This window comes from Rhinoraja longicauda, chromosome 3 (assembly GCF_053455715.1).
Source record: "Rhinoraja longicauda isolate Sanriku21f chromosome 3, sRhiLon1.1, whole genome shotgun sequence".
Classification (NCBI taxonomy): Eukaryota; Metazoa; Chordata; class Chondrichthyes; order Rajiformes; family Arhynchobatidae; genus Rhinoraja; species Rhinoraja longicauda.
Window position 1 is genome coordinate 37831243 of NC_135955.1, and position 25855 is coordinate 37857097.

Here is a 25855-nt window from a genome sequence, read left to right on the forward strand (position 1 = left end):
GGCCCTTTCTTACCCGATCGGGTTTCGAGGTCGGTCGGCGGCACGATGCTGACTATGGCTCCCGTGTCAACCAAAAATTCCGTGTCCGTGAATCGATCTCGGAGGCGTCGGTTCTGGCCAATCGCGGCCGCCTCTATGTACGATCGGCCGAGGCATTTCCCGAGAAGGTGCAAGGTGAGCGGCAGTTGCGGGATTCTCCACCCCATCGTAGATGGTAATGACACCAGCCGCGCTTGTGCGGATCCTTTTGGCGGGCTTTTGGAGAAATGGCGGGAGACGCGGCGCCATCTTGATGCCGCTGCGGGCTGCCCGCTGATGCCGAGACCTTGTTGATCGAACTGTTTCTTTTTGATTTGGATGCCATGAGCGCATCAGCTTTCTCCGCATATGCCACGGGGTCCTTAAAAGAACAATCCGTGAGCATGAGCTTGACATCTTCGGGAAGCTGCTCTCGGAATGCCTGCTCGAACATGAGGCAATCCGTGTGTTCACCTGCTAGCGCCAACATTTCGGCCATGAGGACGGACGGCAGCCGATCTCCGAGATCCGGTAGGTGCATAAGCCTCTTAGCTCGGTTATGCCTACTGAATCCGAAGGTTCGTAACAAGAGTACCTTCAGTGCCTCGTACTTGTCGTCTGCAGGAGGGGCGATGATGAATCGCATCACACGCGCGGACGTCTCCGGCGGTAGAGCACTGACGAGGTAATAGTACTTTGTCTCGTCCGTCGAGATGTTTCTTAGGTGAAACTGAGCTTCGGCATGGACAAACCAAGATTGCGGTTGATGTACCCAAAACGGCGGAAGGTGAACGCTGACCGCGTTTAGCTGCGGTGTGCCGGGCGTAGGAACCGAAGACGAGGCGTCTTGTTCACACCCATGTTAGGTGATCGGCTGTATCACGTCGGGGTCTCCAATATGGCGAGTCTGGAGGCTCGTTCTTTGTTAAAGAAGTTTATTGCGACAGCAACATTCGATTACAAAGTATAACGAACGAGATTACAGACAACCATTAATTCTAACTGGTCACTTCGAAGAACTCTCCTAACTGACTGGTTTTGGGCGCCAAAACCACACGTGACGTCGCTGTCCAATCAGCGGGCTCAACTGCCTGGACCAATCCCTACGGTCGCACTCACACGTGACCTTGCTGGCCAATCTGAGGGTTCGACTCCTAGGACTAATCTCTATGGTCGCTACAACTTCAAGTTAAATTTACAAAGGTTATATTTGTTAAAGTATCAAATAAAACATCAATAGAGCAACAGGTCTTATTCCATTGAGGAATCCTGAGTGACTGGAGCAATATTTAGTGGTCCTGACACTATTTGTGAATCTGGCATGAGGAGAAATCCTATGAGCTTGCTCACAACATTAGTTTGTGTAATGGATAAGAATGTGCTTAATTTCTAATCTCAAAACAAGTCATCTATATCTTAAACCACGTCAACCTCAATATTGAAAACAAGAGTTATTCATTACACCAGGTGCCAAACTAATTTCATAAAGGACTTGTTTGGAATCTGGCCCAGCAAGTGCATAGATCAAAGTGACAGTTGATAATAAAGGAGCTATCATCCTCCCACAATTGCTGTTTGCTATTGGGGGGAATCCTTGATATAATGTTATGCCATTATTTAAGGACTGGTGCAAATAAAACCGTGGGAACAGTAAGTGTGACATCTGTGGCAGGTACGTTACTGGAGGCGATTATGAGGGATAAAATATGCACTCATTTGGCCTTGTGTATGAGAGATTATGTCTCACAAATTTGTTTGAGTTCTTTGAAGATGTCTGACATCAGGTAGATAGACATACTCTATGTGAACTTCAGCAAGACCCTTGATAAGGTTCTGTATCGTAAGCTGCTCTGGCAGTTTAGATCCCGAACAATCCAGGAACAGTTTGCTAAGTGAAAACATAATTGGCTGCATGATAGGAAGCGGAGGATGAAGGAGGAATGTTATGATATGGTCTGGAAATCCATGGCCGTGTTATGCCTCTGGTCAGTGCTGGGCCCATTTTTGTTTGTCATCTATATTGATGATTTGGATGAGAATGTATAGGTCATGATGACTAAGTGTGCAGATGACATTAAAATAGGTGGTATCCTAGACAGTGAAGAAAGTTATCAAGAAATGCAGGATCTTTCAGTTTGAAAAGTCCGGGAGCAGAGCAAGGACGCCCGTTGGCTGAGAACAAAAGTGAGTGGCAATTGCAGTGGAAAAGGCAGATTAAAAAGAGCGCCAAGAGGACGCTAGTAGTCAGTTTGAAAAGTCCGGGAGCAGAGCAAGGACACCCGTTGGCTGAGAAGAAAAGTAAGTGTTAATTGCAGTGGAAAAGGCAGTTTAAAAAGAGCGCCAAGAGGACGCTAGTAGTCAGTTTGAAAAGTCCGGGAGCAGAGCAAGGACACCCGTTGGCTGAGAACAAAAGTGAGTGGCAATTGCAGTGGAAAAGGCAGATTAATAAGAGAGCATAACTCCAAGCTGGTCAGGAAGGCAGCAGAGAAGTGAGATTGGTTGATCAATTAAAGCAGACGATTGGTAAATTGGCCATTTAAGTAATTTAGTGGCTGATATAAGCAAGGCTTGCACAAGGGGTGCAGTCCTGTCCGGGTGCAGCCCTGTCGAGGGAAGTGCCCTGTGGGTAAAGTGCGAGTCTTCGGCGAGGAGGCTGAGGTGAGGGGGAACCTACGCTTGTTTTTTGAGCCAGAATTGTTTTTGACACCGATGTGATGGCGCACAAGTTGGTGCAGTGTGTTTCCTGCAGGATGTGGGAAGGTAGAGACACTGCTGGAGCTTCTGGGAGCTACACCTGCAAGAACTGTGTCCAGGTGCAGCTCCTGACTGGACGTGTGGCAGAGTTGGAAAAGCAGCTGGTTGACCTCAGGGCCATCCGGGAATGCGAGAGTTTCCTGGACAGGACCTACTGTGAGGCTGTCACGCCAAGGGTCCAGGTCGAGCGAAGGTGGGAGACCGTTTCAGGGGGGAGCGAACGTGGACTACAGGAGACCCCGGTGGCTGTGCCTATTGCAAACAGGTACACCCTATTGGGAACTGTTGGGGCAGAAGATGCTTCCAGTCCGAGTGGCAGTCGCGTTGGCGGTTCTATCCCAGGCAAGGAAACTCGACCGGGGAGACCGAATTCAGGAAGAGCCATAGTAGTTGGTGACTCCATTGTCCAAGGTACGGACAGTAGATTCTGTGGCGACAGGCGGGAGTCGAGGATGGTTTGTTGCCTCCCTGGTGCCAGGGTTCAAGACATCACGGAGCGGCTTCAGAACATCCTAGCGAGGGAAGGTGATCAACCGGAAGTAGTTGTGCATGTGGGCACATACGACGTCGGGAGGAAGAGGAAGGAGATACTGCAGCGTGAGTTTAGGGAGTTAGGAAGAAGACTGAGAAGTAGGACGTCGAGGGTGGTTATCTCTGGACTGCTACCTGTACCTCGTGCTGGTGAGGGCAGGAACAGAGAGATCGGGGATATGAATGCATGGCTGAGGGGCTGGTGCAGGGAGCAGGGATTTAGATTTCTGGACCACTGGGATCTCTTCTGGGGTGGGGGTGACCTGTACAAAAGGGACGGGTTACACCTTAACAGCAGGGGGACCAACATTCTGGCAGGCAGGTTTGCTAGTGCTACAAGCGTGGCTTTAAACTAAGTAGTGCGGGGGAGGGGTTGACAAATTGGGAATATGGAGATGGAGTTAAAGGGGAAGCGAATACAGGAGAAACTGTAAAGGACTCTCGTATGAATGGGAAGGGAAGTTCTAGAAGGGATATGAGAGTGAGGTCAGGGCCAATTGTGACCGGTGTGAGAGGGGAGGTGAATACCGAAGTTAAAGTCTTGTATTTAAATGCACGAAGTATAAGAAATAAAGTGGATGAGCTTGAGGCTCAGTTAGACATTGGCAAGTATGATGTTGTGGGAATCACTGAGATATGGCTACAAGAGGACCAGGGCTGGGAGCTGAATATTCAGGGGTACACAACGTACAGAAAAAACAGGCAGGTGGGGAGAGGGGGCGGGGTAGCTCTGTTGGTGAGGAATGATATTCACTCCCTTGCAAGGAGTGACATAGAATCAGGAGATGTAGAATCAGTATGGATAGAGATGAGGAATTGTAAGGGTAAAAAGACCCTAATGGGAGTCATCTACAGGCCCCCAAACAGAAGCCTCGACATAGGGTGCAAGTTGAATCAGGAGCTAAAATTGGCATGTCGCAAATGTAATGCTACGGTGGTCATGGGAGATTTCACCATGCAGGTAGACTGGGAAAATCAGGTTGGTAATGCACCCCAGGAAAGAGAGTTTGTGGAGTGCCTCCGAGATGGATTCTTAGAACAGCTTGTACTGGAGCCTACCAGGGAGAAGGCAATTCTGGATTTAGTGTTATGTAATGAACCTGACCTGATAAGGGGACTCGAGGTAAATGAGCCATTAGGAGGCAGTGACCACAATATGATAAGTTTTACTCTACAAATTGAGAGGGAAAAGGGAAAATCAGAGGTGTCAGTATTACAGTATAGCAAAGGGGATTACAGAGGCATGAGGCAGGAGTTGGCCAAAATTGACTGGAAGGAGGCCCTAGCAGGGAAGACTGTGGAACAGCAATGGCAGGTATTCCTGGGAATAATGCAGAAGTTGCAGGATTAATTTATCCCAAAGAGGAGGAAAGATTCTAAGGGGAGTAAGAGGCACCCGTGGCTGACAAGGAAAGTCAAGGACAGCATAAAAATAAAAGGGAAGAAGTATAACATAGCAAAGAAGAGTGGGAAGCCAGAGGATTGGGACTCTTTTAAAGAGCAACAGAAGATAACTAAAAAGGCAATACGGGGAGAAAAGATGAGGTATGAGGGTAAACTAGCCAATAATATAAAGGAGGATAGTAAAAGCTTTTTTAGGTATGTGAAGAGGAAAAAAATAGTCAAGGCAAATGTGGGTCCCTTGAAGACAGAAGCAGGGGAATTTATTATGGGGAACAAGGAAATGGCAGACGAGTTGAACCGGTACTTTGGATCTGTCTTCACTGAGGAGGATACAAACAATCTCCCAGATGTTCTAGTGGCCAGAGATCCTAGGGTGACAGAGGAACTGGGGGAAATCCACATTAGGCAGGAAAAAGTTTTGGGTAGACTAATGGGACTCAAGGCTGATAAATTACCTGGGCCTGATGGTCTGCATCCCAGGGTGCTTAAGGAGGTGGCTCTAGAAATTGTGGACGCATTAGTGATTATTTTCTAATGTTCTGTAGATTCCGGGTCAGTTCCTGTGGATTGGAGGGTAGCTAATGTTATCCCACTTTTCAAGAAAGGAGGGAGAGAGAAAACGGGAAATTATAGACCAGTTAGTCTGACATGAGTGGTGGGGAAGATGCTGGAGTCAATTATAAAAGACGAAATTGCGGAGCATTTGGATCGCAGTAACAGGATCGTTCCGAGTCAGCATGGATTTACGAAGGGGAAATCGTGCTTGACTAATCTACTGGAATTTTTTGAGGATGTAACTAGGAAAATTGACAGGGGAGAGCCGGTGGATGTGGTGTACCTCGACTTTCAGAAAGCCTTCGACAAGGTCCCACATAGGAGATTGGTGGGCAAAATTAGAGCACATGGTATTGGAGGTAGGGTACTGACATGGATAGAAAGTTGGTTGACAGACAGAAAGCAAAGAGTGGGGATAAATGGGTCCCTTTCAGAATGGCAGGCAGTGACTAGTGGGGTACCGCAAGGCTCGGTGTTGGGACCGCAGCTATTTACAATATACATCAATGACTTGGATGAAGGGATTAAAAGTACCATTAGCAAATTTGCCGATGATACAAAGCTAGGTGGCAGTGTGAGCTGTGAGGAAGATGCTATGAGGTTGCAGGGTGACTTGGACAGGTTGTGTGAGTGGGCGGATGCATGGCAGATGCAGTTTAATGTGGATAAGTGTGAGGTTATCCACTTTGGTGGTAAGAATAGGAAGGCAGATTATTATTTGAGTGGTTGCAAGTTAGGAAAAGGGGACGTACAACGTGATCTGGGTGTCTTAGTGCATCAGTCACTGAAAGGAAGCATGCAGGTACAGCAGGCAGTGAAGAAAGCCAATGGAATGTTGGCCTTCATAACAAGAGGAGTTGAGTATAGGAGCAAAGAGGTCCTTCTGCAGTTGTACAGGGCCCTAGTGAGACCGCACCTGGAGTACTGTGTGCAGTTTTGGTTTCCAAATTTGAGGAAGGATATTCTTGCTATTGAGGGCGTGCAGCGTAGGTTTACTAGGTTAATTCCCGGAATGGCGGGACTGTCATATGTTGAAAGACTGGAGCTACTAGGTTTGTATACACTGGAATTTAGAAGGATGAGAGGGGATCCTATCGAAACGTATAAAACTATTAAGGGGTTGGACACGTTAGAGGCAGGAAACATGTTTTTAGTCAGAGAGTTGTGAATCTGTGGAATTCTCTGCCTCAGAGGGCAGTGGAGGCCAATTCTCTGAATACATTCAAGAGAGCTAGATAGAGCTCTTAAGGATAGCGGAGTCAGGGGGTATGGGGAGAAAGCAGGAACGGGGTACTGATTGAGAATGATCAGCCATGATCACGTTGAATGGCGGTGCTGGCTCGAAGGGCCGAATGGCCTACTCCTGCACCTATTGTCTATTGTCTATTGATCGACTGGGAAAATGGGCCGAGGAATGCATAAGGAATTTGTATTAGATAAGTATGTGGTGTTACATTTTGCATTTGGGAAATCAAATCTGGGCAGAACTTTCACAATGGCCTGGGGCCTTGGGGAATGTTGTAGAGCAGAGGGTCTGAGGAGTAAATGTACATAATTCCTGAAAGCGGTGTCACAGGCAGACTGGGTGGTTAAGAAGGGCATTGAGTATTGAAGTTGGGACATTATATTGCAGTTGTTGAAAATGTTAGTGAGGCTGCACTTTGAATATTGTGTTCAATTTTGGTCAACTAGCTATAGTAAAGATGTATCAAGCTGGAAATACAGTAAAGTAATGTATTCAGTATGTAGAATCTGAGTTCTATACTACATGGAAACAGGCCATTAGGACCATTTTGGGCCAGTCCCATTTGCCCAAATTTGGCCCATATCCCTCTGAGCCCTATCTATCCATATATCTGCCAAACCATCTCTTGAAAGTTGTACACAGGTGGGATGCAACCAAGGAAAACACCAGAAAGTTCTTCATCCTCAAATGTATTCAGAATGTATTCGGACAGAGTCATAATGTATTGTGCCAACTCCAAAAACTCTTGCAGCAACTTTTTCTCTGCAGTTGAAGGGGGATGATGAGAGGGAGGAACTCCTTGAGGTGAAGAGTTGGCAAACCTCATCTTTAACAGGAGAAAAAAAAAGATTTCTTCTAAAATCAAGAATATTTGGTATCAGGAATGTAAACTGCAAGTCTGGTGACAGTGGAGAAAATGTAATTGCTTTACTCATCCGGAGAGGCAGCCCCAAATCCTGTGTGTCTACGCAAGCATTACTATACTTGCATATTTGTCATTGATTCAACATTCCCACCTACCTCCATATTTGATCAGACTATGACCGCCATTTTGTTCATACTCACTGAAACACACTTGCTTATTAAACTTTCCTCTCTTGTGAAGAAGCCTGTTTTGTAGCAGGATAATTTATCGAAAATACGAAAGGGGGCAGTTTCAATTTGAGTGGCTCATTCATATTGAGGGGAGGGTTTAGCAGTTCTTGCCAGCTTCCTCCCTTCCATGATCATGTCCTTTTGCTTTGTATCTGCAAAGGTTACATGACTCTTGTCTTTTCATACTGCTGGATTCTGCCTTCTCACTCTGCATCTCCTGGGATGAGCTTTGATGAAGACGCAGCGCCAATCCATTCCACTACCTTGGGACCTTGACACCTCAAGGGACGGGGCAGATGTGATCTAAGTATATTTGGCCGCCTGGCATGTGAACTGCAGCCAAATCAGGAAGAATTTCAAAGGATAGAATTGTAGGAAATTGAGGTGAAGGGGGTGGGTAGAACTGTGGAGGTATTTGAGGTATTACTTAAATTTGCGAATAGGGTGGTGAAAGTTACGATGTTGGCATCAGGGTTTGGTTAATATCAGGTGAATGCAAACAATGCTAAAGGAGGGTATCCAGGGTTATGTTCAGCACCAGATGCACTGGAGTTGGGCGAAGGTACAGTATGTGCCTTGGTTTATGGTGATGACATAAAAAGGTGCATCACTTTCAGTTTGGGGAATAAATACGAAACCAGGGTTGTGAACAGATTTCCAAATATGGCATGTTTATATGTTAGTGGATAAATGATAAATGTTAAATAAAAATATAATGCTTTAAATCTTTGCATTATTGTCTTGTTGCCTTTCTTGTGTTGTCTTGTATTTTTCCATCATCTTGTAAAATTTGCGTGTAATTGATATTATTGTGTGTGCCTGGGTCTGTGCCCGTGATGCTGCTTTCATGTAAGATTTTCATTAGATTTGTACCTCACTGCATTTGTGCATGTGACAATAAACTAAACTTGACTTAAATGATCAGTAGGTCAAGCAGTGTGGAGAGAGAATGGTCAGTAATGTGACATTTAACTCTGTCTCTCCAGAGATACTACCCTGTCCAGGGACCCCAACAGTCCTTTCTGGTTAGGCAGAGATTCACTTGCACCTCCAACCTCATCTACTGTATCTGTTATTCAAGATGTGGACTCTTGTACATCAGTGAGACCAAACGCAGACTGGGCGATCATTTCGCTGAACACCTTCGCTCACCCCGCGTGAACCAACCTGATCTCCCGATTGCTGGACACTTTAACTCTCCTTCCCATTCCTACACAGACCTTTCTGTCCTCGGTCTCCTCCATTGTCAGTGAGGCTAAACGCAATGGAGGAACAGCATCTCATATTTCGCTTGGGCTGATTTAGCCCCGGCATTCCCTCTCTCTCTATCCGTCCCCCAACCCAAGTCAAACTAGCTTCTCATTTTCACCCTACGAACAGCTTACAAATGGCCTGTTTCCTTTATCATCGTTACGATATACATTAATGACTTAGACGAAGGGATTAAAAGTACCATTAGCAAATTTGCAGATGATACTAAGCTGGGGGGTAGTGTGAATTGTGAGGAAGATGCAATAAGGCTGCAGGGTGACTTGGACAGGTTGTGTGAGTGGGCGGATACATGGCAGATGCAGTTTAATGTAGATAAGTGTGAGGTTATTCACTTTGGAAGTAAGAATAGAAAGGCAGATTATTATCTGAATGGTGTCAAGTTAGGAGGAGGGGGAGTTCAACGAGATCTGGGTGTCCTAGTGCATCAGTCAATGAAAGGAAGCATGCAGGTACAGCAGGCAGTGAAGAAAGCCAATGGAATGTTGGCCTTCATAACAAGAGGAGTTGAGTATAGGAGCAAAGAGGTCCTTCTACAGTTGTACCGGGCCCTGGTGAGACCGCACCTGGAGTACTGTGTGCAGTTTTGGTCTCCAAATTTGAGGAAGGATATTCTTGCTATGGAGGGCGTGCAGCGTAGGTTCACTAGGTTAATTCCCGGAATGGCGGGACTGTCGTATGTTGAAAGGCTGGAGCGATTGGGCTTGTATACACTGGAATTTAGAAGGATGAGGGGGGATCTTATTGAAACATATAAGATAATTAGGGGATTGGACACATTAGAGGCAGGAAACATGTTCCCAATGTTGGGGGTGTCCAGAACAAGGGGCCACAGTTTAAGAATAAGGGGTAGGCCATTTAGAACAGAGATGAGGAAGAACTTTTTCAGTCAGAGAGTGGTGAAGGTGTGGAATTCTCTGCCTCAGAAGGCAGTGGAGGCCAGTTCGTTGGATGCTTTCAAGAGAGAGCTGGATAGAGCTCTTAAGGATAGCGGAGTGAGGGGGTATGGGGAGAAGGCAGGAACGGGGTACTGATTGAGAGTGATCAGCCATGATCGCATTGAATTGCGGTGCTGGCTCGAATGGCTGAATGGCCTACTCCTGCACCTATTGTCTATAAAAACAATGATCATCAAGGGAAGTTAGAGCCTACAATGGTCAGTTGTTGGTTGTGGGGTAGATGATTTGAGTTATACAGACAGTGAAAACTCAACAGGACGACAGTGAAACTAGTACAATGACTAGGGTGGGGGAAGGATGAGGAGGGGAGAGGGGAACAAGGGTTACCTGAAGTTAGAGAAATCAATATTCATACCACTGGGTTGTAAGATGCCCAAGCGAAATATGAGGTGCTGTTCCTCCAATTTGCATTGGGAGTCACTTTGACAATGGAGGAAGCCCAGGACCGAAAGGTCAGTATGGGAGGGGAGGTAGTGTTTGGCAACCAGGACGTCATGTAGGCCTAGGCGGACTGAGCAAAGGTGTTCAGCGCAATGATCGCCCAGTCTGTGCTTGGTCTCACTGACATACAGGAGTCCACACCTGGAACAACAAATGCAGTAGATGAGATTGGAGGAGGTGCAAGTGAACCTCTATCTCATTTGAAAGGACTGTCGGGGTTCCTGGGCAGAGTCAAGGGAGGAGGTACTGGGACTGGGGTTGTATCTCCTGCAGTTGCAAGGGAAGGTACCTGGAGGGGGTGGTTTGGGTGGACATGGTGGTTTGGGAAGCAGTACATTGCCCTGTTTGTTTTAACTCCATTGTCGCCTCCACTGAGGCAGAGAGAAATGTGTAATAAGCGTACCCTGGATTTATCTTTTTAAAAGAGATCAGTTTCCACACAAGTATCTTCCAGCAACCAGTTCCAATGTGTTTTAATTTTATTTCTCACATATTATTTTAATATAATTATTTAGGTGTTCTTGCCATTGCTCCGAATATCTTGCAGTGTCAGAGTGAAATCATACCTTCCTTGCAAGATGTCCTTTGACTCTACACTGTGGGTTTTTTTTTCTCCAGAATATTATCTTCGTTGATTTTAATTGATGGAAGTTCACATTTGAATGTAGAACTTTTTTTAAAAAATGAGTTTTTTGTAGCTGCTCAAATGATGTTTGCAATATACAGATAAAATCATTTTGTTTGAGTACCAAAAGTGTCTGTGTTGTAAATATTAATTGTCCGACTACATTCTTTACATGTTTTCTAGTTTAATGGAACAATTAAGTTTCTTCCAATAAATAAAATGGCAGTTTTTTTAATTCTACTCAATGTTAGATGCGCTTGTTGGGAGGGGGAAGAGTCAAGCTTCTAGAAATGTTTCTTTTGCTATTTTAATATTCACTGCATTCATCTTTCTCTTCTTTCCCTTCCCCTCCCCTACCTGCAACCCACTTGCTTTTTTTCTAGATCTGTGCTTGTTTCCTCTGTCTTCTGCAGAACACTTTGAGATTATGAAGGTTGCAAAGGAATCTGATTCCATCTATCTCCACCTGCACTAAATAGCTGAGATGGAGAAGGAAGAACTAGTGCTCTGCTCGGCTGGGTCGGTAAAGTGAAATACTTTGTGCACTTTAAAGGAATTAGCATTTCTGAGCACTGTATGTTTATCTTTAAATGGAAGGAAAATGGCTCTTAATTATGTCTCTTGTAGGCAAAAAGGTTCAATAGAGTACAACAGTTTAATTAATGGTTTTTTTTGCTTCGAAATCTGACCATAATATCCAGCAGCAAATGCTTGCTTCTGATGAGAAATAAAGCTTGGTATTAAGTGACGGGTACAAAAGGATGCAGATTAGAATTTACATTGTACACTGCTAATGGCTGATGCAGTAGATTTACTTTCAACATGAAAACAAAAGAATATTTAATTACTGCATTTAATATATTGTTGCAAATGGCATATGTATTGGCCCTGAAATTCTCCAAAGTAATTAAATATGAAGGAAACTAGATATCTTACCAATTAGTCAGAGGATTGTCTCCAGCAGTTCACAAAAACATATTTTTTGCTTTGTGATATTACGAGAATGAAATGCTAGTAAAGAACCTAGACCTGAAGCACATGAATCTGCAGTGACTATGTGTTCAGTGGGTTTGTGACCTTTTTGAGAGGTGAGTTTTAGATATTTGGCCATAGCAAACCGGTGTGGCAAAGGCCACAGGTTCTTCCCGTGGAATCCCACAATGAACATGTTTGGCAATTTATATTTTTAAGAGGCCAAATAATTCCAAATGCAATGCACATAGTGAAGGGATTCCATGGTTAGCTACATTTTGCTTTTTTTAGAGCAACCCAATTTTGGTAACAGAATTCCATTGAATTTTGCAGGCTATAATTCAGTACCATTACTGTGATGTCAATTTCCTACTTATGCACGCAAAAATTCTAGATGAGGCCATGCTTTCTCCTCAGTTGTTGACTCCATGCAGTTTCTGGCAAACGTGAACTGAAGTGCGCTGGAACATTTTGTAGCAATATGGCAAACAAAGGCCGTGTGGATTTGTTGAATACTTGGATTGTAGGACTCTACAGTGAACTTCAATTCAAGTTTTGAGAATCATATAGAAGCATCTCATCAGATCAAGCAATTGCCACCTAGCTTCATCTAGCACACTTTTTTACCCGAGTTGGAATTTGATGTTGTCAGCATGCAATGTTAGCAGAGATGGAACAGTCAGCCAACGGGATCATGCCTGTGTTGACAACAGACCACCTGTGGGATTTGTTGCTCATTTTTGTGTTAACTGGATATTAATATTTCACACTGCCTTTTGCATCTGAGCAAGGAACAGGATTTGTCTTTCTGATTTTTGTGCCTTTTAAAGTGCATCCTCCTTCAGGAATTTTGTCAGCCAGCTCTAGTAGTTTTGAAATCATGTAGAGTTGGGTGACCGTGGCGTGTCCATGAAAACTATTTTTCTATTTACTACAATGAAACAGAAAGCACATAAGCAAGAATAAAAGAACACAGATTTGATTTAAGGAGAAAGCTGTATGAACCAAGCCGATTGATTAAAATGGGATCAAAAACATTATGGTAACTACTAGACGTCTCAATTGAAAATTCTACCTTTTTGGAGGAAGCAAAAATGAAGATACTATTTAATCACATATCTTTCAGGATGTCCTAAACCACCTAATATTCGACCTTTGAGAAGTTACTGACGTAATGTGTGAAATTTGCACATAGCAGATGGGCTTTTCAACCTGATCTCTTGACTTGTGTTAGCCTTGCTCTTCAGTTGTTAATCTGGATATAGATAGAAACAGAAACAGAAAATAAGTGCAGGAGGAGGCCATTTGGGCCTTCGAGCCAGCACCGCCATTCATTGTGATCATGGCTGATCATCTACAATCAGTAACCTGTGCCTGCCTTCTCCCCATATCCCTTGATTCCACTAGCCCCTAGCGCTCTATCTAACTCTCTTTTAAAGCATTCATAGCAAGAGGATTTGAGTATAGGAGCAGGGAGGTTCTGCTGCAGTTGTACAGGGCCTTGGTGAGACCGCACCTGGAGTATTGTGTACAGTTTTGGTCTCCTAATCTGAGGAAATAAATTCTAGCCTTAGAGGCGTACAGAGAAGGTTCACCAGATTGATCCCTGGGATGGCAGGACTTTCATATGAAGAAAGACTGGATAGACTAGGCTTATACTCGTTGGAATTTAGAAGACTGAGGGGGGATCTTATTGAAACATATAAAATTCTTAAGGGGTTGGAGAGGCTAGATGCGGGAAGATTGTTCCCGATGTTGGGGAAGTCCAGAACCAGGGGTCACAGCTTAAGGATAAGGGGGAAGTCTTTTAGGACCGAGATGAGAAAACATTTCTTCACACAGAGAGTGGTGAGTCTGTGGAATTCTCTGCCACAGAAGGTAGTTGAGGCCAGTTCATTGGCTATATTTAAGAGGGAGTTAGATGTGGCCCTTGTGGCTAAAGGGATCAGGGGGTATGGAAAGAAGGCAGGTACAGGTTACTGAGCTGGATGATCAGCCATGATCATATTGAATGGCGGTGCAGGCTCGAAGGGCCGAATGGCCTACTCCTGCACCTATTTTCTATGTTTCTAAATTCTTCCTGTGAATTGGCCTCCACTGCCTCCTGTGGCACAGAATTCCACAGATTCACAACTCTCTGGGTGAAAAGGTTGCTTGCATCTTCGCCATATGATTTAATTTTTGTTGCTTTTGCTTTCTTTCAAAGTTCTTGCAGCATCTTCTCCAGTTGTTATCTTCCAGCCTGTTCAACAATGCTCACAGTCTAAGATCTATCATGTCGCCTTCACATTTGTGGCAGTCTTCTGTGATGGGGTCACATGGATATCGTCATGCAGAGAGGCCAATCAGTTATCGGGTTAAATTCCTCGTGCTTGTTGAAATACCTCACCTGGATGGTAAGAGGGACTGGAGTTAGCCCTGATAGTCCCAGTGAAGATGCCTGGTTGATGCATGTGCATAGATGTCTTTCTTTCGAGAACCAAGCACTGAGTGTGAATAGACTTGTTGGGATGATTGTTGTAGAGAATGGTAGAAAATAATCATCAGGTCAGGTTTTGCTTTCCAGAACTGAGAATTGTGTTTTGTTGATACCCTTACCAAAAGCTTCTGTTACTTCTAAGGTGGACTATGATGGAGATGGTAGCTGTCAGACCATTGGATTTTTGCAACTGATTTGTTAACGGTTTTGGGTAGCAGTGACAAACTTTTCAATGCAAATGGATTAATTCAAGCTAACTTTTTTATTTGTGTTCTGGTAAGAGGCTACTGATCTGAAATGTTATCTCTGTTTTTTCTCTCTCTACAGAAGTTACTTGACCCAAGTATTTCTTGCATTTTATATTTTTATTGTGTTTCTTGAGATCGGCTGTCTCCAGCTGGGAGATTAAAAGTCTTGGCTAGACTTTGCATCATGATACATCTTTGTCAGTGTTTCCTCCTAATATCTTTTCTGCTTTGAGAAACAAGAAGTTTCTTGCTTATATCTATCCAGTTTGTTCAAGGTAGCTATATTAACATTGCTGTGTTGCTAAAATACAGCTATCTTGACCAAACATGTCGAATGTGCTGTTTTAGGAAGGGTATTTGCAAGGTTGAAGAGTTATCAATGAAAGTTAGTATTCAGAAGATTTTGGTTGCTTCGGTACAAAAAGGAACAGTTAGGAAAGCAAATAGGTTATTAACTTTAATTGCAAAGGTTTGAAGTGCAAGAGATCAAAGTGATGTTGCAGTCATTAGACTTTGAGATGTCTCCAAGAACATTCTGAATAGTCACAGGGTCAAACATTTCCCTAGTGCACTAACACTATAAATGCCTTTAAACAGTAACAGCTGTGTGCTATATGTCGGTCAAATGTTTGGCCTTGAAATCAATGGAAGGAAATTTTGAAAGTGGAGTCCAACATGCCACTCATGCATTTAGCAATTAAGGACCAAATCTGCTGCCTAGTTGTAATTTTAAACATTGAAATAGATATGAGAAATTATCCCTGAATTAATCTTGAGAATTAAGTTTTTCTCATAAGAGACTCTGTGGACCTGAACTTGTTTAGATGATTGGTAATTTTGCTTAAAAGAGTGAATTACTTAGAGGGTTTTAAATTATAAAAATCTGTTTCCCTCTGGCTGGAAATTGTAGTACAAAAAGTTATAATCTCAGAATAAGGTTTTTATTATTTGGGACTCGAGATTTCTTTACTCGAAGGAATGTGTTTGAACTTTAAAAGAGCTATAATTTGGAGTGACTGTCGATGCAAGGACATTAAGTTTATTCAAGGATGACACTGATAGAATATCGTTGTAGTGTGTGTAAATAATCTGCTGAAAGCCAATTATGATACATTGAATAACAAGGGCAAGCTTAAGAGACCGTCGTCGGTATATCGCCAAATACTGGCTTGAACTTCTACAGGTGTACAGTAGAGAATATTTTGACTCATTGCCTAACACCCTGGTTCGGCAACTCAAAAGCCAAGAACGAAGAATATTGCAAAAATAGTGAACACTCTCCGGTCCATCTTAGGTACTGACCACTCCACCATCAAAGTGATCTACAGGAGGCGCTGCCTCAAAAAGGCAGCCACCATCATCAGAGACCCACACCACACTGGGATAGAAGGTATAAGAGCCTTAAAACTAATGTTCATGAGCAACTTCTTCCATACAACCATCGAGCTATTAAACACTACAACTTCCACATATGCTCCAAACTACACTGGGGAATTGTTTTTGAGTGTGCACTATTATTGTTTGCTTATATACTGAACTTGTGCTGCTGCAAGTAATAATTTCATTGTTCTGTTTCGGGACAAATGACAATAAAATACTCTTGACTTGACTCTAAGGTAGACACAAAATCCTGGAGTAACTCAGTGGGACAGGCAGCATCTCTGAAGAAAGGAATGGGTGATGTTTTGGGTCGAGACCCTTCATCAGACTTGACTTGACTTTGTTCCTCCTGGGCAGTTCTTGTTTGTATGGTTATTGGGGGCCAGTGTTGTAAAAATAAAATGGGCCTTTTGGCTGGAAATCTCACTAGTTGTTGCAATATTTCAAAAATCTGGAATATGTTGCAACAAAAAATGCTAATCCTAGTTTGATCTTCATTCACTTTCTTCATATCAAAGGTATAGCTTTAGGAACTTGTGTGGGTCCAAGTTATATGTGTCTCTTTAGATAGCTGGAATCACACTTACTTCAGGCCTCGCCAACCTCTGTTTACAACCTTCACATCTTAAAACCTACATTAAGAACTGGATTAGTGCTGCTCCTTGAGCTCATTACTTTTCATGCTTGTTTTCACCTCTTTTGTATTGTCTCATAAAGACAATATGAAAGATAAAGATAAATTCCTTTTTATATATATCCACCTCTTCTCAGCAGGCAGATTAGCGACCATTAGAATCCCACAGACGCTCACAACTACATCTGTGCCTCCAACATATCTGCTTCGAGCACGAGACTTCTGACATACCAGTACCTTAAACATTTCCTCCTTTACCTAATAGCTTTCCCTCTGCTAAAGTGACAGGATTCTCAATCGGGTCTCCTGCATTTTTCCACATTTCTGTGGAGCATTCCCTTTTCTCCCGGCCAGAATGAGGGTAGGACTCCTTGCTTTCATCTTCCAGCCCACCAGCCTCCACATTTCACCGATCATTGTCCACATTTAGTTTAGATTTCATTTAAAGATGTAGCATGGACATAAGTCCTTTGGCCCACCAAGTCCATGCCGACCATTAATCACCCGTTCACACTAGTTCTTTCTTATCCCACTTTCACATCCACTCCCCTACACACTAAGGGGCAATTTACAGAGGCTAAAACCTACAAACCTGCAAGTATTTGAGTTGTGGGAGGAAATCTGAGCATCCAAATCTATTTCAATTTGTTTCTTTTTATTTCCTCCTCCACTTTGAGCTGCTGGTTTCCATGGGTGATCTTTGAACTGCATTATCACTGACTCTTCCTCAGTTCTCCTCTGCCTGGCTTCTCTACAACGTGTTTCGTTGCATTTCAATTTTGATGACGTGCCATTGACCTAAACTCTGGTTCTTTCCCAATGAATGCTGCTTGATTTGCTGAGCACTTTTCTGAGTTTTTTCAGATTTCCAACATCTGCAAATTTTGCTCTAATTAAACATAGAAAATAGGTGCAGGAGGAGGCCATTGGCCATTCGGTCACAACCGCATTTGTTCTCCAATGTTAATTACTGTTCACTTGTGCTTGGTTTAATTATAGCTTGAAACAAATAGTTTAATTTGGGTAAATATTGTCTCTTTTGTTTCTTCCATAATCTTCAAATAATATCAGATATAATTATTCTATCACCAATGAATAAAAAGACAAATTTTGAGATTTAAAAAAATTGATGTATTTGGTATTCCATTTCTGCAATTTAATTTTTTTTTTCAGCATGGAGAAGAAACTTTTAATCGAGCCAAACTTCTTAACGTAGGTTTTATGGAAGCTTTGAAGGAATATGACTACAATTGCTTTGTGTTCAGTGATGTTGATTTGATTCCTATGGATGATCGTAATATCTACAAGTGTTACATCCAGCCAAGGCACCTGGCTGTGTCAATGGATAAATTTAGTTTCCGGTAAGACTACGAATTGTATTTTGTACGTGGCTATTAGAAAAAGACATGGGTTCAGTTTTCTTTCTGTCATCAGTTGACTTATTGAAGAATATTGGGTAACTCATTTATATTGAAACCGAGCAGTTCTGCTATAAAGTTATTCATCTATAATTTAACTAGTTTTTTCTCTTTCCACATGTTGTTTGATGTGCCGGGCATTCCAGCATCTACTTTTCATTTCAGGTTTAGCAGTAGTTCTGAAATCTCTTATCACAGCTTTAACATCATTCTGTTGTTATCTGTCTCTTTCGAAGTTTCTTTAAAATCCAAGTAAACTGTATCCACTCTGCTTCAAAAGGAGGAGAGCAGCTGGAGGAACTCGCACACTCACACCCTTTTTAATCTCTGTTCTTTGTCGAGCCATCTATACATCAGTATCCATCCCCGCCTGCAATCACCTACAAGCTGATGTGCTTTGTACTGCCTCTCCTCCCTTTCCGCTTTCTTCCCCCACCTCCCCTACAGTCAGTCTGAAGAAGGGTCTTGACCCAAAAACGTCACCTATCCATGTTCTCTAGAGATGCTGCCTAATTTGCTGAGTTACTCCAGCAATTTGTGACTTTTTATGACACGATGATACACATAGACACACTGTGTCTGTCTGCTCATGCGCAGACATGTACAGACGTGCGCGCGCACATACACACCCAGACAGACGTGCGTACGCGTGCGCAGACACAGGCACGCGTGCAGAGAGGTGCACACGCGTGCACACACGCCTACAGGCGCACGCGCGCGCAGGCACATACACGCAGGCAGGCGCACACACGTACGTGCGCAGACATGCACACGCGTGCAGACGGGCACACACAACCGCACGCACACGTGCAGACAGACACACATGTGTGCGCGCGCAGGCAGACACACACACACTAATACCTTTTCATTATTTGATTCCATTCTTCAGGTTCCTTAACCTCCTGCCTTTTGTTCTCTAATGTCTAAAGGCAATCAAAATAGCAACAGAGACTTTCCCTTCTCTATTGCTACTTTGCTTGCCTTTAGACATTTGGTCATTTTGTTTACCACAAAGGAGATTTCAGGGTGTGCACAGTAGTGCAAAGATTCTTGCAAAGTGGTGCTGACCATGATGATCTTTCTACACTTCAGGTTGAAATTCGGTTTTAACATTGACTCCATTTTGTAATTGAATACAAAGAAAAATCTAGTAATATACACAATGGTATTGCTATTTGGGGATTCTTTATGATGAGATAATATATAGAGCACCAGGGAGGGAAAGTGCTTAAAACCTCAATAAGGCGAGAGGTCAGTTTCTGTGGGCGACTTGCAATCCCTTGGGACCGTCAGTTGTGCATGATCTTTCAACTAGTTTGAAGATTTATGTCATAAAGGTTTGTTAATTTTTTTGAGAGTAGTGGAAAATAAATTGTGAAATTATTTGTTTCAGCCTGCCATACAAACAGTTCTTTGGTGGAATTTCGGCCTTAAGTAGAGAACAGCATGAAAAAATCAATGGCTTCCCAAACAATTATTGGGGCTGGGGAGGGGAAGATGATGACATCTACAACAGGTGGGTATTTATTTAATAATGACATAACAAACTAAAATTTATATCAAATTATTACGTAATTTGTTGATCATTCTGTTGTTGAATTATGAAGATTTCCTTTGTTTATATATATTATCAAAACTAAGCATGTGCCATTCTTGTGTTGCAATCCATACTATAGTGTAATCTGCATTTAATTGATATTTTTGAGGGACAAAACAAAATGCCCCCTTTTTTAACATTTCACAAACGTATCAATAAAAAATATGAAGACTGTACTTGCTGTAAAATGATCTGTGAGTAGATTTAACCCTTAAATCTAAGGTGGGGGTCTTACTGCTTTTTTTTTCCTTTCCGCCAACCTTTCCTGTTTTTATTGCATTGGAATATCCATACAGAGAATCGACAAATGTTAACATAAGTGTGAAAGGTAAGGGTAAGACTACTAATGCCAGTTCTAATGGAGTACATTGCGATCTTTAAACAAAATATGAATAATTTACAAAGTACACACAAGCAATTATTGTGGATTTGGCTTGGGTGAGAAAAATGTTACTGAAAAAGCATGCCAAGTGACATTCATCACTGGGAAGTATGACATTTTCATTTTGGACTATAGAATGGCCATTAAAAATATTTTCTTCATGTAACTATGGGGAATTTGAGCTGTATGCATCAGATAGATTAGCAGGATATTAGAAGGTTTGTGTCTGGAAAGTGAGAAAGTAATGCTTCAGTGTTTAAAGCCGTGATCAGATCCCAACTGGACAACTGTGTTTAGTTTTTTGACACTGAAATTCTGCAAAGAGTTATTTACCCTGGAAAGAGTGTGGCATATTGTCACAAATGTTTCCAGATCCTAAAGGAGTAGATTGCTTAAATTTGACACGTATCCGTTTGAATTCAGAAAATTCAAAGATTTTTAAAAAACTTTGTTAGTGTTTGAGATGCTCCAATGGGGCAGCACCATAGCAGAGCTACTCCCTCACAGCGACAGCAACTGTTTCAACCCGGCTCTTTGGTGTGTAGAGTTTGCATGTTCTCATTATGGTCTTCCAAGATTCCTCTGGGTGCTCCAATTTCTCCCACATTCCAAAGACATGAAGGTTGATGTGGTATTTGGCTACTGTAAATTGTCCCTTGTGTATGGGTATATCTGTGAAGAGATAATATGTGTGTGAGGAGAATAAAACGGAATAAGTGGATGTAGGTGCACGATAGTAAGCACTGCCTCGATGAACCAAAGGGCCTGTTTCTTTGCTGTTTTACTATGAATCTCTTTGGTTCCCTACTAGCTCTAGTAACGTTGATTGCTTAAGGACACTTAACCCCCATGGAGTAGTAATTTATAGCAAACGACACAGCGGAAACTAAAGAAAACTGTTTCAAACCGTGTGTGCTTTTAAGTTGGACTACATTGCCTGGGAGGCTGCTGAATGTAGATTCAGCAGTAAAAGGGAATTGGATAAATGCTTGAAACAACAAAAAAAAATGCTGCATACATAGAAAGAGCCAGCTTGCAGAGGCAAATATCCAGATGGTTTAATAATCTCGTCTGCTCTGTGGATTTACGGAGGTAAAACAAAAAACAATTTTGAGCTTGGGAGTAAATGCCATTCACCAGTAGAGAAGTAATGAGGATTCTTTTTTTTACATTATATTATTATTATTATTATTATTAAATTTATTAAGCAGACTCATGGTCCATTAGAATACACATACAGTATTCAGTATATACATATAAAATTAAATTAAATTAGAAAAGGCAACAATACCAATGTTTCGACATAGGTGACAGGTATCTCACGGCACTGAAACCAGGATTTACCAGCAGCACAATGATGGAATTCTGAGAACCATTCAATCGGCATATAAATTTAAACATGAGATTCCTCAACAGGGCATGAAACGTATTGACTCCTGCACTACAAAACAGTTCACTTGCACTGCACCACCTTGGCTTTCTAAGCAATATGCGCATGCAGTCATTATAGGCAACCTTAAGTTTATGGATGCTTGACTTATTAAACTTTATCCACAAAGGAGCAGTGTACAGAGGAGTACAGTACGCTCTAAACAGGTTTATCTTGACATTTCCTGAGCACCAGTGGAATTTCCTAACCAACATGTTAGCTTGTGCATACAACATGCGGCGCTGTCTATACATGTCCTCATCATCAGACATTTGATCTGTGATGACATGTCCCAGATACTTAGCTTTACAGCAGACAGATAGAACCTGCCCTGACAGGTAAAATGATGGGAAGACTAGATCTTTGTCCCCTTTTACTTTACAAATCATGACAACGCTCTTTTTAGCATTGTATTTCACGTCAAATTGGACACCATACTCAGAGCATATATTCAACATCTGCTGAAACCCAGCACTGCTAGGAGAAAAAACCGCCAGATCATCGGCATACATAAGATGGTTTACCAGGGTGTTACCAATCATACATCCTGTTTTACAGCCTCTAAGCTGTTCAGATAAATCATTCATGTACACATTAAAGAGGGCTGGTGAGAGTAGCCCCCCCTGGCGAACCCCATTACCAACACCAAATGTTACAGAGACTGCATTACCCCATTTGACCTGCATGCTCTGGTTGGCGTACCAATATGCCAGGACCCTAATTATACTGTTAGGCACTCCTCTTTGACTCAGTTTTTGGAACAGCTTATGATGGTTGACTCGATCAAAAGCTTTAGAGGCATCAATAAAACCAATTAACACAGAGGAATTCTGCCTTCTATACATTTCAACCATTTCCTTCAGGGCATAGATACATAAGTCAGTACCATGCTTAGCCTTGAAGCCAAACTGGTTGTCTGTAGTACCCAAATAAAAACATAATCTATCTAATAAAATTCTTTCCAGGACTTTGGATAACACACTGGCTAGAGCAATCGATCTGTAATTATCCAAGCTCCCCACCTTGCCCGCTTTGTCCTTGATGACAGGCACCAGAGTAACGGACAACATGGAGTCCGGTAACAGACCATGATTCATAAGGCCAGTAAAACAGATTGCAAGAAGGACAGCAACCCTCGGGCTTGCAAGTTTGAGGTGCTCTGCAGTGATCTGATCTAAGCCGCTAGCTTTGTTATCAGCTAGCTGTGTGATTGCTTGATAGACCTTATTGGCTGTGATTCCCACTTTGTCACTGTTGGCAATGTTGCCCACTTTGTAGGGATCACTTTTAATACAATTGAATAGCTCAGAGTAATTTTGCCTCCACAAATCAGCTATGTTGTCGGCTCCTGAGACTCCTTCTATGGTACATGGTAACGATGTACTGCCTCTGTTCAGAGCTCTCACCTCCTTCCAGAAGCCAGTAACATCGTTACCAAGGAGCTTATCAGCCATAGAGTCTGCTCTCATTAATTGTTCGTGTTTGCTGATATAACGAACTGCATATTTATACCGAGCATTACTAAGCTTTTTGTGATCCAGGACAGGCCCCTCTCTGAGTAATGAGGATTCTTTTTTTTACATTCTTTCCAATTAGGATTGTTTTTAAAGGCATGGGAATATCACGTCCAGATGGTGTCATTGGGAAATGCCGGATGATCGTTCACAGGAGGGATCAAAAGAATGAACCTAACCCTCAGAGGTACTATGTCTGTTATGTAAATATTAAGCTTAATGGAAATGTTCAGGATCACAAAGAAAAAAAAAATCTGTGGATTGAAAAATTGAAAAAACTGTATGGTTAACCCTTGTTATAATAACCATAGTGGTGGTGGTGGTGGTGGGGGGGGGGGGGGGGGGGGCGGGGGTGGTGTCCGTTATTGCCGATTGTCCGTTAAAACAGTGTAAGGTATTATCATTTTATGTAGCTGAAACAAAGAACCAGATGATGGTTAATACACAAAAGGACACAAAGTGGTAGAGTACCTCAGTGGGTCAGGCAGCATCTCTGGAAAAAATGGATAGGTGACGTTGGGACCCTTCTTCAGACTGATTCAGTCTGCTAAGTAACTCCAGCAGTTTCACAAAACTAGGCTCTGGTCTGCACCAGGGAGCCCGTCTTCACCCGCCGCACGGTCCATTTGATGCGGCCGGTGTTGCGGCTCACGCTGCAACCATCACAGGACGCATTTTCTTCAGGCCGCCGCTACAGCCAGGACGTGCTCGTTCCATGGTGCTTCCACCCCTCTCAACCATTGCTTTGTCTGTTCCCCTCCTTCCCCCATCACCCGCAGTGGCCAACAACTTCCAAGGTGGAATATGTCGGTGACTCCGGGAGACGCGGTGGCAGTGGATGGGGGAGGCCATGTGGACAGAGCAACAGGAGGAGGAGGTGACCATGCGAGCTGGGGTGGTGTCGGCAGGTCCGTCTGCTATAACATAAATCTGTTTTAAAGTGGTCTATTAAAGCAAGTGTTTGAGGCCTATCATCAGAATCTTAATTCTGTTTCTCCATAGAAACTATCTGACCTTCCCAGTATTTTCAGAGGTTTTTTTCTGGTTTCTTATCCTTTTTGCAATTATGACTCATTCTCTGTATTTCTTCTCAACAGGCTGTTTCTCCTTTGTATTTTCAACCTGACATTCTTTTCTGTTTCACTTTGTTCTCTAATTTCTTTATCACTCTGTCATGGCTCTGTGCTTCTCTTTTTCTCTGTGAAAAGCTTTTTGATGCTTACGCATAATGGAAGTAGTCCATTCAGCCCAAGATATCCCATCCAAGCTAGTTCCATTTGTCTGCTCCTGGCCCATATCCCTCTAAAACTTTTCAGATCTCTTAAATGTTATTGTACTCACCTCAGCTACTTCCCTCTGACAACTCTGAATTGCCAGTTACTTCTCTCTGAGGAGTATCCTTCCTTTGTCCCGCCCCCTTGACATCAGTCTGAAGAAGGGTCTCTACCCGAAACGTCACCCATTCCTTCTCTCCTGAGATGCTGCCTGACCTGCTGAGTTACTCCAGCATTTTGTGAATAAATACCTTTGATTTGTACCAGCATCTGCAGTTATTTTCTTACTCTCTCTGAGGGGTGTTCTATAGAGGTGTACAAAATCATGGGAGGAATAGATCGGGTAGACAAACGAAGTCTCTTTCCTAGAGCAAGGGAATTGAGAACCAGAGGACATAGGTTTAAAGTGAGGGGGGGGGAAAGATTTAATAGGAACCTGAGGGGTAACTTTTTCACGCAAAGGATGCTGGGTATATGGGACTAGCTGCCGGAGGAGGTAGTTCAGGCAGGAACTATTGCAACATTTAAGAAACATTTAGACAGGTAAATGGATAGGAACATCCTATAACCAAATAAGGTATTATCATTGTATGTAGTTGTAATAAAGAACTGCAGATGATGGTTAATACACAAATGGACACAAAATACTGGACTAACTCAGCAATGCAGGCAGAATGTCTACAGAACATGGGTAAGTGACATCAGGACCCTTCATCAGACTGATTCAGTCTGTTGTTGCTTCAGCACTTTGTGTCGTTTCACCTTAACTTGATGCCGATGCCACAGGTCTGCACCAGTGAGACTTTTTTGACCCATGCACTGTCCGTTAGATGTGGCTGTTGTTGTGGCTCACATTGTAGCCGCTTGGGGCAGCACTTCTTCAGGCCGTTGCCACCGACGGGATGCGCTCAGTCACCATGGGGCCTCCTCTCACGCCTACTGCCACTTCTTCCTCTTGGCCATCGCCTTGCCCACTCCACCGACGCCTCTGCGTCCTCCCCTGCAGTTGTCCACGTCTTCCAAGGCAGAGTATGTCGGTGACTCCAGGGGCGACTGAAGAGGAGAGAGCGGCGAAATGGACAGAGCGTCGGGAGGAGGAGGAGACGGTGGTGGTGGGAGGAGCCGCAGAGTGGACAAAGCACACGGAGAAGGCGGAGGCGGCAGCAGTGGAGCGGGGAGCGGACAAAGTTACGACAGACAGGAGGAAGCAGCAGCTGGTCGGAGGGACGGAAGCCCCACGGTGACTGAGTGCGTCCTGTAAATGGCAGCGCCCTGAAGAAATCGCTGTTCCCGAGGGCTACAACATGAGCCACATTAACAGCGCGTCAACCGGACTGTGCAGAGGGTGAAGAAGGTCTTGATGGTGCACCTTGCGAATCAGGGTTAGTGGAAGCAGGGGCTGTACGTGGTCAGGGAGGCAGTGGTCACTGGGGATGGCGTTGACAGGTCCATCCACTATAACTGAAATCCGTTATAAATGGGTCTGTTAAAATGAGGGTTTATTGTACTCGCTTTACACAACTGGTGTAAACGGGGTTGCACATCTTTACAGATTGCACCCTTTGCATTTAAGCAATATGAACACTTGATTCTAGTCCTAATTGCCACTAACCTGTGAATAAGATTTTCTA

General features: G+C 43.3%; 1 protein-coding gene across 1 annotated transcript in view; it reads left to right on the top strand.

Moving 5' to 3' along the window:
- LOC144591925 (beta-1,4-galactosyltransferase 1-like) overlaps nucleotides 1-25855 on the top strand; it is a 48713-nt gene that overhangs the window by 17450 nt on the left and 5408 nt on the right. Inside the window, exons 3-5 of the mRNA XM_078395952.1 lie at nucleotides 17784-17971; nucleotides 19422-19544; nucleotides 23033-23137. Coding sequence (XP_078252078.1) covers nucleotides 17784-17971; nucleotides 19422-19544; nucleotides 23033-23137 — 416 coding nt within the window. The remainder of the gene's footprint in view (nucleotides 1-17783; nucleotides 17972-19421; nucleotides 19545-23032; nucleotides 23138-25855) is intronic.